Raw genomic sequence first — 15,690 nt, 5'->3', positions numbered from 1 at the left:
TTTACTGATACCATAGACTTAAATAGAGAGCATAGATTGTTATTAGTTGCTTGAATATGCAATTACTTAACGTAGTATAATCCTGGGGACTAATTCTTAAACTGAGCTATATTTTATGCTATGTTAAGTTAAACCCAGTTACAATTGTTATTCTAAAGTCAAATTATTGTGCTATTTATGATGGTCACTCTAATAACTATTTCAAGTGTAGAACTAGGAAAATTAAATAATGTCAGAAATATGCTTTGGTGTCACTGTTCATTTCTCGATCTCTGATAAACAAAGAGTTAAATGGTTTACAATGCGTTTTATTCGTGCAATATTTCTTTAATGTAATTTGGGTCGGTAAATGTAGAGCAATCAGACGATTTGGGATCCCCTCGATTTGTCTCATTGCTACCTTACAGCAGATTTTGATACAGGCAACAATCAGGCCGAAAATGAGTATTACTACAATCAGAATAATTAATCCATGCATCAAATACGATCCCCATGAGCCACGGAGAAGCCAGTCCCTGGGTGCTGTTGAAGCATACCGCTGCCTCTGGTGATTCTGTACCAGAGGTGTCGGTAAAGACCAGGAAGGGCGGGGTCTGGGTCTGATTAAAGGAGCGATACCAATTCCACCCTTCCAAGCTACTCCCATACCGGGTTCCATTCCCAGCCCTATCCTTGTGACACTGGGTTGCCTTCGAAGCATCCTCCCTAGTCTCATCAGTGGTGGTCCTACGTTCAACCCACTCGGCAGTCTCGTTTTCCGAAAAGGAGACTGGTTTGAAGGGAATACCTCCCTTGGAATGAATAGGAATATGGGAACACACCCAACAACTAGAGATACCTTGGTGTTTAGCATACATATAACTCATGTACAAAAAGGTATTGACATGCAACTCCCGTTTTTGGTGTTGGAGATCTCTCTTACGTCTCCTATCCAGGAAACCTTCTAACCTTGCATGATCAAAAGGACTCACAGGGGCCAACAACCCATTACGCTTCCTCTCTTGGTTAAATTTTAAGTAACGATTGTGCCTTTCTCTATCTCTCGCTTGTGCACACAGTTCAGGGGATTTCTCTCCTTCACGTTTACAGACATAATCAAATTTACACTCAGTCCAATGACATGGTAGGCTACTATCCGTTCTCCACAATTTTCCCAATTCCTGTGTCCAGTGGGGCTGCCGCAGGAGCCCGGTATAGTCGCCCGTCTGGGTGACGTTCCATCTTCCGAATCCGTCTGGGTCATCATCGTTGCACCGAAGTACGTCTCCTTGGCATAGGTGGTGTATGCGTTTAAGCCGGTCCGATCGACATGTTCTTTGTTTGGTTACTCCCAGGGTCAGCAAGAGTCCCAGGCAGAAGATCCAAGGCAAGGCTTTCATGGCTGGTCACGACACACCTGTATAGGGAAGATTTCTTGGAAGAAAAGAGAAGTTAGCATTTTAAGTTTTAGACGTGTGACTGATAGTTTTACAGTGGTGAAGGTGAACCCAAGCACTCTTCCCCTCTACTTTTACAGCGGCAGGGGTGGTGAGTGAGACTTGATAGGGCCCCTCCCAACGAGGTTCCAGTCCCCTCCTTGTCCAATTCCTGATTAACACGTACGTTCCCGGTTTGATTTTAGATGGACTGGCTATAGGAGGAAGTTCGACGTAGGCAGCTCGTACCCGAGAGTGGAGGCTTCTCAATGCCTTAGTTAATGACAAAATATAGTTAGTCATTTCTGTCGTCATGTGGTGAAAGTGGACGGTTTTTGGAACGTTTTGGTTCCACGGGGTCTTGAGGGGTCTACCATATATAATTTCAGCAGGACTTAACTGCGCTACCCCAGCCGGAGTAGTACGTATCTGAAATAAGGCAAGAGGAAGAAGTTTGAGCCAAGTAGTACTAGTCTCTGCCTGCAGTTTAGCCAGTTTATTTTTCAAAGTTTGATTAGCACGCTCAACCAACCCAGCGGCCTGTGGTCTGTAGGCACAGTGTAGCTGTTGTTTAATGCCCATCTGGGTGCAGAATTCCTTGTTCACCTGACCCACAAAATGAGGGCCGTTATCGGAACTCAATTGATTTGGAATTCCGTATCTAGGAATGATCTCTCTCATCAGAACTTTTACAACCGTAGAGGCTTTGTTATCCGTTGTCGGATAGGCCTCTATCCATTTACTAAATACATCAACAATAACTAGAACATATTTATAACACTGACATCTTTCCAACTCAATGTAGTCCATTTGGAGGGTCTCAAAGGGACCTTCAGGTAAAGGGGTCTTTCCCCATTCGCAAGGCACTCCCTTTCCAGGGTTGTGTTGTTGACAAATCAGGCAACGACTGCTGATGCCCTGGGCTAGGGCTTGCAACCTAGGATGCCACCATGTGGCCAGCAGTGTATCACTAGCAGCTTTGGCACCACAATGAGTTGCAAAGTGTACACATTCAATAACCCATAATGCTAATTCATCTGACATACAAGTCTGCCCCGCAGGGGTGACCCACAATTTAGATACACAGTCATAAGTACAACCAAGTTGTTTCCACAATTGTTTATCACAGTCAGAAGCGTCCTCCTGTAATTTAATGACGTCTTGGATGGTTGGCATTGGCTTTTCAGAGGGAGACTTGCTCTGGTTTGAGCTTTTAGTCTGACTCATCATTCTAGGGACAACCACCCTCTGTGTCTGGGACGCTTCCTTAGCTTCCTGATCAGCATATCTATTCCCTATATCTACTGGGGTCTGTCCTGTCGTGTGGGCGGAGCATTTTATAACTGAGATCTGTCTTGGTAGCATAAGGGCTTGTAACAAATCTGAGACTAACCTCTGATGGAAAATCTGCGTACCTGCAGAAGTCAGAAACCCTCTGTTTTTCCATAACTGTCCAAAATCGTGAACTACTCCGAAAGCGTATCTCGAATCTGTGTACACATTAACCCTTTGGTCTTTTCCGAGGACACAAGCTCTTATCAGTGCAAACAGCTCCGCCTGTTGGGCAGAATATGGAAACTCAAAAGCAGCAGATTCTCCAGTTTTACCGTCCTGATTCACTATTGCATATCCAGAAAGTTTCTCCCCAAAGGAACCAATAGAGGCACTCCCATCTACGTACATGGTTATGTCCGGATCCTGTATTGGGACATCAGACAGATCGTCTCTAACAGAAGTGTCTTCCTTAATTAAAGATAAACAATCGTGTCCTGAGTCAGTCTGTTCAAGAGGTGGTTCTGTGAGAAAACATGCTGGGTTAATAGTAGTACAATGTTTAAATTGCAGTTTAGGATTATTCAGCAGATATATCTCATACTTATTTTGCCGAGCAGTGGTGAGATGCTGCGTCTGCAGCTGGCCCAATAGTGCAGCTACCAAGTGTGAGCTGTATACTGTAATGTTCTGTTGTAAAGTCAGATTAGCAGCTGATTGTAGGCTATTGTAAATTGCAGTTAGGATCTGAGTGCAAACTGGATGTCCTATCGCTACTGGATCTAGCTTCGAAGAGTAGTACGCCACCGGTCTATGCTTGTCTCCATGTTTTTGAGTTAAAACAGCAGTTGAGCAATCAGTGAGGATAGTACAGTACAACTGAAAGGGTCTGTCATACAGGGGTCTCCCCAATGCGGGCGCCTGGGACAAGGCTTCCTTTAATCTCTTAAATGCCCCTAAGGCGTCGGAATCTAGTTGAAATTCGCCCTCTATGCTGGTGTATGGCGTTAATAATTTAGTGTCCAAGGCAATGTTAGGGATCCACTGTCTGCAATAGTTTACCATTCCCATCCACTGCCGAACCTCCTTTGCAGTGTGAGGTACAGGGAATTGGCAGATTGGTTCAATCCTGCTCTTTTCTAGGCTCCGCTTGGTTGCTGAGAGCATGATTCCGAGAAATTTAACCCTCTGTTGGGCTACCAGTACTTTCGATTGAGACACTATGTATCCTAGCAAGGATAAATGATTCAGCAGTTGGGCAGTGTCTTTTCGGTTACTCTGTTCATCAGGGCTAGCTATCAGTAAGTCGTCTACATACTGGACTAGTGTGGACCCATGCTTTAAGGTTAGGGTCTGCATCTGTTCCTGTAAGTACCTAGAAAATAGCGTTGGGGAGTTAACGAAGCCTTGTGGCAGTCGGGTCCACGTATATTGCTGTCCCTCGTAAGTGAAGGCAAAGAGATACTAGCTTGATGGGTCTAGTGGCAAGGCAAAAAAGGCGTGTTGGAGATCGACTACTGCAAAGATTTTGGCTTTTGCAGGAACTTGAGCCAGAATGTGAGCTGAATTAGGCACTAGTGCATGCAGCGGCTGTACAATAGCATTGATTGATCGTAAATCCTGTACTAATCTGTACTGGTTTGGCTTGCCTGGCTTCGGAACTGCAAGTATAGGCGTGTTACATGGGGACTGACATTTGATCAAGATCCCTTGCTTTAACAACCCAGCGATCAGCTTGTCAATGCTTGGTATCGCCTGTTGCTTTAGTGGATACTGTCGAATAGAGGGTAGTACAACATTTTCCTGCAGGGCAATATGAATGGGAGTCATTTTAACGCATCCTACCTGTGTGGGATCCTCTGCCCACACTTGTGGATTAATGTATTCTGGTTTTTCATTTCCCACATGGTGGCGCAACTGTGCCCTGTTAACCCTTGGTGTCTGGTAAAACAGAATAGTCCATCCGCATGACGGTCTGTTTCTGTCGGTTATCTGGATCAGCTTGTTCGACTGTCCGTTTTACCATGGGTCCTAGATCTCTCGCATGGTACGGGAAATTCACCTCCCGGGTGATATGTGGGGCTACAGTTAAAGGTTCTCTCCATAGCTCCGAGGGGACTTGGACATACTCTGCCTTTCCTTCTGGTCCCGTAACCATAGCTAAGTGAACAACATCCCACTCCGCTCCTACATAATTTCGGTAAAAATCCTCTAATTCTTTATCTCTTCCAGTCCTGTCATAGGCTAGGGTGACATGAAATGGGGGTTCCTCCTTAAGGTCCAGAGACCACCATTGTGGGGTGATGGAAACACAACATTGCATTTTGGGGGCCCATGGTTTCACAGTCAGTCCTTTGTCCCCGCACTCAATGCTCAGACGGAATGCAGATAGCAAGTCTCTAGCCATGAGGTTACAGTCTAATCCATTTGTAATTACAAATTGGTGTTTTACTGACTCATTTCCAAATTGTACTTTCACTGGTTCAGATATCAGGTATTGGCTCACTTGTCCCTGTAAACCAGACAGACTCTGTTTTTCCCCGGACTCAGGGAGATTGAGCTCCGATCGGACAGATGACATGGTTGCTCCGGTGTCTACCAAGAATGTATGTGGGTTTCCTTCAATCATTAGTGACAAAACGGGCTCCTGCTCTGACTGGATCCCGTTTCCCACAAGGTTAGCTAGTCAATACTGGGGGAACGGATTATTTTGGGAAAAGTCCGTATATCTTCCTTGTCCTCGATTCCCTTGCCAACCTCCTCTTCGCTGCCCTTGCATATAGCCCCCTTTTCCCTGTCCGCAGGAAGGGCAGTCCCATTTCCAATGGCCTGGCTGACCACAATTGAAACAGACGTCTGGGCCTGTTTGTCTCCCTCCTCCTCTTCTCCCTTCGAAATTATGTCTCGGGGGAGTGTAGGGTGGGCCATAATTAGGGGCGTTTGGTCCGTTAGGATGTGTAACATACCCATACCCTTCTCCATCAACCCATCTTGGGACACAATACTGAGGCTCCATCTGATATCCTGTTCTGTCTGGGGTGTGTTTCGGCTCTTTTTTACCACATACTCAGTCTTGACTCTAACCTGGGCTTGACCTTCCTGGTATTTATTATCCTTCCAGTCGTATTTCACTGCCCTCGCCATCTGACTGGGACTGTTTTCTGACCAGTCCATATTGTTAGTTCTAATTGTCTCAGCTAACTGAGCCGGCAGGCAGTTCAGTAGCATAGCACAGTACTGTGGTGAGTTTCTTCCCTCACGGTACGCTGCATCTCCTGACTGATTCTGGTATATTTCAGAGAATCTTTCCAAATATTCGTCTGCTCCCTCGCCCTTTTTAGGCTTGGTATCTAAGATCTTAGTTACGTCAATTGGTTTCTGTAGAGTGGTGCTAAGGGCAGTAAGAAGAAGCCGCTGGCATTTGGCATCCAGTACCTGCTGGGCTACCAGTGCAGCATGATCCCGGAAATTCAAATGGTCTAGGAATTTGGCATGTTCAGCAGGGGTTAAAACTTGCTGTATTAGCGACCATAAGTCCCTTGATTCTGCATTATAGACGGAAATAGTGGTTCGAAGGAAGTCTATAAATGAGGTAGGTGCTTTCTTTCTATCTGGCATCCCGGTTAGAATGGCCATTATCTCGTGGGGTTTCCATAGACAGTACACATCTATCATTCGGGGGTTGCCGGCTGCCCCGGCGTTGGCTAGGTCAAAAGCAGGGTTAGGCATCTGCCTCATTGGTAACTGCCGAGGGGTCGGTTCATACCTAGCTAGTGTCTCAGTGCTACGTTCTGAGTCTAGTGATGTCAAGTCGTCTCCTGACTCTCCACTGTCTGCGTCTCTAAGTTCCTGATCTCTCTGCTTTCTGAAACTAGGCTGGCTGGGGGTTTAAATGTTGGAGCCAATAATTCCTTAGTTTTACTTCTGGTACGGGAGGAGACCGGGGAGACAATTTGAGGCATTGTTGCAGGGGTTTGAACGGCCGGTCCCGTAGGCAGCGAGGGATAGATGTTATGGTACTCAGGAGGGGCACTAGGACCCTGGGGAGCTACGTGGGACCTACAATTCCATTCATCCAAATCATCATCGTCTCCCTCAGTCAAGGCAAAGCCAACCATTGGATTACGTAATCCACTCATTAATTCCTTTGGGCTCGCCCGAGGTCTTTTCAGACTCCTGTTTAGAGCGCTTCTCATGAGCACATTCTCCTTTTAGGACTTCTACGGACTTGACTACCCCTCCTTCAGTGAGTCCTATCCCTAACTTCAACGCGTTATCCTGCCAACTTGCTAATACCGAAGCTTCTTTTAGTTCTTGACAGTACTGTCTCCATAAAGCAATTAAGTCTTTGGCTGTGGTACCTCTGTTATCTTTCCAAATTAATTCTTGAGCCTTTTTGGCGGCATCTAGGTCTTTAGTTCCTCCCAATGGCCATTGATCATTCCCCAGTTTTTTATTCAGTCCTCCTGACAATTGTCTAAAGTGTTTTGCCTTGTCCGGATATTTTTCACACAAAGTCTGTAAGGCACTACCCGGTTCCGCAGTGGTATCCAGACAATTACCCATTTTATTTCCCGTTTTCTTTAACTCTTAGTCAACTAGTCAACACAACCGTATTATCGCCACTCAGTCGCTTACTACAGAATTTGATGATGGTCCTGACTTCTTGTGCTTCACGATCCTAAGTGCCCTTGTGCCTCTACGCCCACTTCAGGGTCCTGACCTTCGCGTGGAGGATTTCCTCTCTTAACAACCGGTCTAAGGCTGCACGTTTGAGACAGGCACTTCCTTCCTTAGTTGATCAGCACAAGCAATCAGTTCCTGTTTATACCCAATCACCAGGGACTCGAACCCTGACTTCTCTGCAGGGACTCGAACCCTGACTTCTCTGCAGGGACTCGAACCCTGACTTCCAGTGATATTTGATCACTGACCTGTTTCTGTTGCTTCTGGTATTCGCCAGACTGACTTGGATCTCGTAAGGACACCACACGAGTATAAGCGATTGGACGATTCGTCGTCAGACTTAACAGATTTAGGAAAGCCGAAGTAGTAAAAGAAAGTTTTACTCACATCGGGCCCTCTCCTTCCTCCGTGTCCGAGACAATCCGCCTCTTACTCCGCGAACTCTCGGTGATCGACCGTTGAGATCCCACTTCTGACACCAAATGATAAACTGGATTCTTTTACCCTCAGTCTGGTTCAGCAAACACTGAGTCGAATACACCTTCAGAGTTCAACAGTATTTATTATCCGCGGGGCTTACTCTGGTGCACAGGCAGTGACTCCCACCAGAGTCTGTCGAGTTCAGCAGAGCAAGCAATTAACATTCAGTGCGTTGCATAGTTATACCATTACAGCGAGAGCATTAGCTTAACTGACAGTTCCCAAGAGCCAATCACAAGTGGGACACGTATACATACATTTCACAATCCTGCCTTAGTTACAAAGCCTTAGTTACAAAGTTGGACTAAACTACAGAAAAGGCTGTATCCTTATCTCTAACTACAGAATGTTCCTTCGGCCTTGTACTGTTATTGCTTATTCCGCGGAATACCCCAACCAAAACTCTAATCTTATCAAGTCTAGTCAACTGTTGATACATAACAGAACTTTCACATAAGAAGCTACACACACAACCATGAGGCCTAAAAAGGGGCCCATTGTCCTACTGTCTAGCTAGCAGGCTTTTAATTAACTTTTGCCTAACCGCATTGCTACTTTGCCACGTATGTATCCTACTATTCTACTACCTAGGCATTCTCATCAGCATCATGCATTAAGCTCTAGGCATGGAAGATAAATTTGCACATTGATATAAATGTTACACCCCTGTTAAAAAAGGGGAGAGGGATAATCCATCAATTACAGGCCAGTCAGCCTAATGTCGGTTATGGGGAAACTTTTAGAGACAATAATCCGGGACAAAATTCATTCGCACTTGGAAAAGTATGGGCTAATAAATGAAGGTCAGCACGGATTTGTTAAAGGCAAATTGTGTTTGACTAACTTGATTGAGTTCTTTGATGAAGTAACGGAGAGGATTGAGGGTAGTGTGGTTGATATTGTGTATATGGACTTTCAAAAGGCATTTGTTAAAGTACCACATAATAGACTTGTTAGCAAAATTAAAGGGACAGTGGGATTAAAGGGACAGTGGCAGCATGAATACAAAATTGGCTAAGGGACAGAAAGCAGAGAGTAGTGGTGAACGGATGTTTTTCAGACTGGAGGGAAGTACACAGTGGTGTTCCCCAGGGATCAGTATTAGGACCACTGCTCTTTTTGATATATCTTAATGACCTGGACTTGGGTATAAGGTATAATTTCAAAGTTTGCAGATGACACGAAACTCGGAAATGTAGTCAACAATGTGGAGGATAGTAACAGACTTCAAGAGGACATAGATTGGTGAAATGGGCAGACACATGGCAGATGAAATTTAACGCAGAGAAGTGTGAAGTGATACATTTTGGTAGGAAGAATGAGGAGAGGCAATATAAACTAAATGGTACAATTTTAAAGGGAGTGCAGGAACAGAGAGACCTGGGGGTGTATGTATACAAATCTTTGAAGGTGGCAGGACAAGTTGAGAAGGCTGTTAAAAAAGCATATGGGATCCTTGGCTTTATTAATAGAGGCATAGAGTACAAAAGCAAGGAAGTTATGCTAAACCTTTATAAAACACTGGTTCAGCTTCAGCTGGAATATTGTGTTCAATTCTGGGCACCACACTTTAGGAAGGATGTCAAGGCCTTTGGGAGGGTGCAGAAGACATTTACTAGAATGGTACCAGGGATGAGGGATTTCAGTTAAGTGGAGGGACTGGAGAAGCTGGGGTTGTTCTCCTTAGAGCAGAAAAGGTTAAGAGGAGATTTGATAGAGGTGTTCAAAATCATGAACGGTTTTGATAGAATGAATAAGGAAAAACTGTTTCCAGTGGCAGAAAGGTCGGTAACCAGAGGACACAGATTTAAGGTGATTGACAAAAGAACCAGAGGTGACATGAGGAAATATTTTTTTACGCAGCGTGTTGTTATGATCTGGAATGCACTGCCTGAAAGGGTGGTAGAAACAGATTCAAGAGTAACTTTCAAGGAGGAATTGGATAAATACTTGAAGGGAAAAAATTTATAGGGCTATGGGGAAAGAGCAGGGGAGTGGGACTAACTGGATAGCTCTACCAAAGAGCCGGCACAGGCACGATGGGCTGAATAGCCTCCTGTGCTGTACCGTTTTGTGATACTATGATATTTCTTACAGTAACGGAGGGAATTGGAACATTGGGATTTTCTAGCAAATCATGCCCTCCTTAGTGTGTGCTCAGGTCCTTAAAAAATTGAATATTCAAATATTAATGAGAGTTGGAGTTTGGCGTTGAGACACACATTAATCATTCCTACATTAATAAGGGCATTGTCTTGAGTTGTGAACTTAATAGAAGTGCTGCTATGGTATATCATAAGATAATCATGTGAAGCCAATCGCTATTAGATTTTAATACTTGCTGAGCATCAAGGACTGATCTTGTAAGTTTTGTATTTGCTCTGTATGTTTAAACAATTTTATATGAATATAAGTGATGAAACGATGAGTGTAACTTATGTTTATCGAATGCTGTTTGAGGAGCTGCAATGAGTTATAAAAAGGATATGGAAGCATTGGAGAGGGTGCAAAAAAGATTCACAAGGATGATACCAGAACTGAGAGGATATCCTTATCTGGAAAGGCTGAACAGGCTAGAATTCTTTTCTCTAGAAAAGTGAAGGCCGAGAGGTGACCTGATAGAGGTCTTTAAGATAATGATAGGGTTTGATAGAGTAGACGTGGAGAAAATGTTTCCACTTTGGGGGGAGTTCAAAGCTAGAGGTCATAAATATAAAATAGTCGCTAACAAATCCAATAGGGAATTCAGGAGAAACTTCTTTACCCAAAGAGTAGTAAGAATGTGGAACGTGCCAGCACAAGGAATAGTTGAGGCAAATAACATAGATGCATTTAAGGGGAAGCTAGATAAGCACATGAGGGAGAAAGGAATAGAAGGGTATCCTGATAGGGTTGGATGAAGTGGGGAGGGAGGAGGCTGGTGAGGAGCATAAATGCCGGCTTAGACCAGTTGGGCCGAATGGCCTGTTTCTGTGCTGTAGTTTCAATGTAACAGCGCAGTGTTTTCGTAAAGGATAATTGATTACGGTCATCTGAATCTTAATGTGGTGTTTAGCTGAATGATTAGAATGCCAATAGTTTTACGTGTAACAGCTGAATGTTAAAAATAGAAATTTATATACAAGGCTACTAAGTGTTAAAACTCTTTGTTGTTTGACTGAACTGCGCAAAGTTGAACTGCTGACCCTAAGGGATAATAAATTGTAAGCTGTGAATAAAAATGGATAGAGCTAAAGAAGACAGCATTCTGCTTCACTCAGTGAATTTAAAGAGACAGTTCACAGATTTGGCCAAATTAATTTCATCCTGAGATTTTCAGCTAGAATGAATTTGATTTAATTGCCTGCAGCCACTATGGATTATCCAGTCCTATAGGTAGAGATTCTTTATTTTGTCCTTTGCAAAGGACTGTGTGATGCTGATGCAATATTAGAAAATAGTCAACTACTCATGCAGCAATGATTTGACAGACAGAGAAGAGCATTGAAAGGTCTGTGAATGTAGTAGGAGGCATGGAGAAACAGTCAGAGAAAAGGCAAGAAGGGTTTGCTGTTGCTTCATTGCTGTGTCTTCCATACCAGGCTTCACTTTTTTTTGTAAGCCTATTTTCACTAATCAACTGGGCCAGATTGGAAAAGGGAGCAACATGTTTTTCTAGTGTTGTGGTAAGGATTACTTTGGCTTCCATGCTTCCGGCAATAGCCTTTTTGTGCTCATTAAGCTGAGGGATGCCAGTGCTGAGGAATGGAACTCTTCCCATTTCAGACACCCAGTTCTAACATCAAGCATTCGGGACCGAATTGAGACTGCCCAAACTCATTTCACATAGGACCCTTACAAGCAGACGATAAGGAATCTCCCTTCCCATCAGTCAGATGAATCCAGACTCCAGAGGTGAAAGACCAAAGTCTGACCCATTGCACCATCCAGTTCCCATAGCAGCAGCTTTTTGTCCATTTATTATGCGAGATCCAGCAAGCTGCTTCTGTTTTTGGACAGGTTTGTGGTCTTCTCCAGGTTTATGTTCTGAATTTTAGCCTGTACTCACTTTCTCAATTTTTCTTCCTTCCTGAATTGGGAAATCACTGGGAAATCCCTTTAAACCACATATATTGATCCATCGCCAGGAATGGCCACTGTATGTAATTTAATCCCCAAACCTTTTTTAGCAGTGAAGACATTTTAGAGTTAGATACAATCATTGAATTATTTTCAGTTGAATGATTTTTAATCTCACACACACATTCCTGCTGCATGCAGATTTCCACATTCCCTCCAGTCAGTTCTGATGAAAAATTGCTTTTTGCAGAAGTTGCTAGTTTTTTTTGATTGGATCGTCTTGATGTTTAATCAGAAAGGAGTAAATAAGCTACTGATGTGGATAAAATGCTCTATTTAATTTTTTTAATCTTTCAAAAATGTTATTTCCATTGAGTGTGTCAACTGTAGCCCTAAACTTTCTCAGACTTCTTCTTATCTGCAAATGTTTGTACTGTTTAGAAGTCAACCTTAATCCTCAGGGTCCTGAAAATCTGTGGCCATTAACTTCAGTGGGAGTCTGCTGGATCAGCTGGTACCTAGGGTTGGACCTGGATACATTGGGTCCCAGCCTTAGGCCAAAGAATTTAGATGGCTTTGTGGGGGTGGAGTTTCCAGCTACCCCAAAAATGCCTTCATCAGGGGGGGATGTGGTGCTGGTGCTGGTCAGCGGATTCCCTGAACCAGGTGTTCCTGCACCCCAGGCCTTCAGATGGACCTGATGTACAGTCAGCGAGGGTATGCTTGGTCATACTATTAGTAGCAGAGAATAGAGTTAGAAGTAATATTTCAACCATAGAGATGGCCTCAAAAATCAGGGACATTTTATTTTACTGGGCACAATGCTATGAATATGCAAGTAACCTATTAGTTTCATTTTTGTACTATCTTTATGTACTTCTAATTAGTTTAATGCATTCTTATGGTTTTCACAAATACAAATTAAAGGAGTTTCGGCCTGGTGTATGCTTAATTTGTACTTTTCAATCAGAGGGACCAATTTATTGTATGTTGTACAGTTAAAACCTTAAACTATGTACCATCAAATTACAATATATTGTTATTTTTTTCTGATTAGGCAGTGAATACAAATTAAGATTGTTAGACTTGCTTTATCCTCCAGCTGCTGTAGCTTCTGAATGAAGTTCTAGCATCAACAGTTTTAGGCATGAAAGACATTTTAAAATTCTGCAATGCTACTCTGAAGTTGGGACAAAAGGACAAGGTTGAAATTGCATGTTCTGGCTAAAGCTGGACAATGGTGATAGGTATATTGTCATGGATGGTTAAGATCTAGTGCCATCCTTTACTAATGTCAAGGCCTTAGGGAGGGTGCAGGAGAGTTACTGGAATGGTACCAGGGATGAGGGATTTCAGTTATGCAGAGAGCCTGGAGAAGCTGGGGTTGTTCTCCATAGAGCAGAGAAGGTTAAAAGATTTGATAGAGATGTTCAAAATCATGAAGGGTTTTGATAGAGTAAATAGGAGAAACTGTTTCCAGCGGCAGAAGGGTCAGTAACCAGAGGACACAGATTTAAGATGATGGGCAAAAGAACCAGAGGCAACATGAGGAAGCATTTTTTTACACAGCGAGTTGTTATGATCAGGGATGCACTGCTTGAAAGGGTGATGGAAGCAGATTCAATAATAACTTTCATAAGGGAATTGGATAAGTACGTGAAGGGGAAAATTTACAGGTCTATGGGGAAAGAGCAGGGAGTGTGACTAATTGGATAGCTCTTTCAAAGACCTGGCACAGGCACGATGGGCCGAATGGCCTCCTTCAGTGCTATATCATTCAATGATACTATGACACTATAATATTGGTACCTATCACAAAGCTCAAAATAGGTTTGCACCATTAGCTTTTTCATTTTCCACGCTAGCAATGTCATGTTGCGTGTTTACTGATTGTGACATTTTGGGGACGATCGTCAACTTCTGCTCGAAATGGGCGCGAGGTCAGTGGAATGGCTGCACCGCCCGCCTGTTGGTACACGTGATGCCCGAGCCATGTTGAGGCCCGGGCTGGCACCAAGCAGGTGTCCTGCTGCATCTTGTCGATTGTGGAATGGTGGGAAATCGTCTGGCTCTCTTGCTGAGTCGGCTGGTAAGTCAGGTCTGGAAGGGCGACAAACCGGAGGGGAGGCTAAAATGGGCCAGCAGCGGGCAGCATCATTTTTTTGGAGGTGCCCAGAACCACTGTGCTCCAGGGCCTGTCAAAAGTTTTCTGGGTCATATTTTGAGTGGCTACCAGCGATCCCTTTAAGGTGGTGAGGCCTCTCAACTCTTAGTAGAAATGGGCGGAGCATGCATTGCACACTCTTCCGTCGTAGGACCCAGATTTATATATTTAAGCAACCTCCTGTCTGTTTCAGGCGGGTGGGCAGGCTGCTCGCCCATTTACAGGCCTACCTGAAAATGGCATCAGGGAAGCCTTGAATATCAATGGGTCAGCCGAGGTGTCCCTCCCGAATTTCAATTACCAGGTGTCCGCTTTTCAGTTGAAAATTGCCCTCCTTTGTGCACAATGACAAAGGGATTTCAGTGGTAGCCACAAAACCAGAATGGGACAACTATTTGGTTTTCATTTGCATTCCTTAAAAGGAAAAACATTTTACAGCTTTGAAGAAGAAAACAGAGCAATGTATAATCCAGTCTATCAAGATCTCTAACCTACCCAGTTGCATCTAACATTATTCATCCTTGACTGGTCATCTTCCTTGGCTTGATGTTTCCACAACCTCAGCAGCCTAGGAATCATCATATTCGATGCAGTATTCAATCACTCTCTTATAACCCTCAATCTTGTTTGTTTTGAAAAAAAAACATTTCCTTTACTGACAGCAGCTGCTAAAATGTGTGCATGATGTCCACAGGGTATATATTTGAATATTAACATTTTCATTACAGACCAGACTGGGAAGACAATAAATTTACATCATCATACTGTCAATAAATAAAATCTACCCTACTGAATTATAATAATCTCTTTTAAATATCATAAAATCACCATTGGATAACATAAGTCAATTGATGACCGTTGAGGTTTTGGATTCTAAACACATATCACAGTAGAATATTATCTGTGAGATTCAATCATCAGGCGTTGAGCATGTGATCTTCTTTAATGGAAAATCCTGCAGGTGTACTGCTGCTGCCTGATCATATTCAATACAGGAAGGAACTGATGCTTATCAGGTCAACTGAAAAGCTTAATTTGAGAGTGGAAAGCCCATCTGGAGTTGCAAGTTTCCATTTGTTGTAAAATTGCACATGAACTCCAGAAGATGCTCATGCTATACAAGATGTGGACTTCTTTACGTCAGTAGCAGTTTAAACATTACAAGAGCCCTTAAGACACAAATCAGGATGGTGTGCGTACTTTGATGGCACTGACATCTGCTAATTGTAAAACTCAAAACAGATAACAGGTGATTTAATGCCATCCACCCAGTTCCCAATACATAGGCTGGCTTGGGGCAGCTCTAACTATCATTGTAAAGAATCTTACAACACCAGATTATAGTCCAACAATTTTATTTGAAAATCACAAGCTTACGGAGGCTTTCTCCTTCGTCAGGTGAATGTGGGAATCCACATTCACCTGACGAAGGAGAAAGCCTCCGAAAGCTTGTGATTTTCAAATAAAATTGTTGGACTATAACCTGGTGTTGTAAGATTCTTTACATTTGTCAACCCCAGTCCATCACCAGCATCTCCACATCCTAACTATCGTTAACACCCAAGGGACTACGCACCCAAAATTGAATGCAAACTCCAGCAGACTGAAATATAA

At 43.4% G+C, this 15,690-nt stretch overlaps 1 protein-coding gene across 1 annotated transcript in view; it reads right to left on the bottom strand.

The window, feature by feature from the left end:
• Nucleotides 1-292: 292 nt before the first annotated feature.
• vldlr (very low density lipoprotein receptor) overlaps nt 293-15,690 on the bottom strand; it is a 53,526-nt gene continuing 38,128 nt past the window's right edge. Inside the window, exon 19 of the mRNA XM_067983279.1 lies at nt 293-1,413. Within this exon, the coding sequence (XP_067839380.1) occupies nt 1,291-1,413 (123 nt within the window). The 3' untranslated portion in view covers nt 293-1,290. The remainder of the gene's footprint in view (nt 1,414-15,690) is intronic.

The sequence above is a fragment of the Heptranchias perlo genome, chromosome 4, assembly GCF_035084215.1.
Source record: "Heptranchias perlo isolate sHepPer1 chromosome 4, sHepPer1.hap1, whole genome shotgun sequence".
Taxonomy (NCBI): Eukaryota; Metazoa; Chordata; class Chondrichthyes; order Hexanchiformes; family Hexanchidae; genus Heptranchias; species Heptranchias perlo.
The sequence above is the reverse complement of the archived record's forward strand: the minus strand, read 5'-3'. Positions and strand labels throughout refer to the sequence as shown.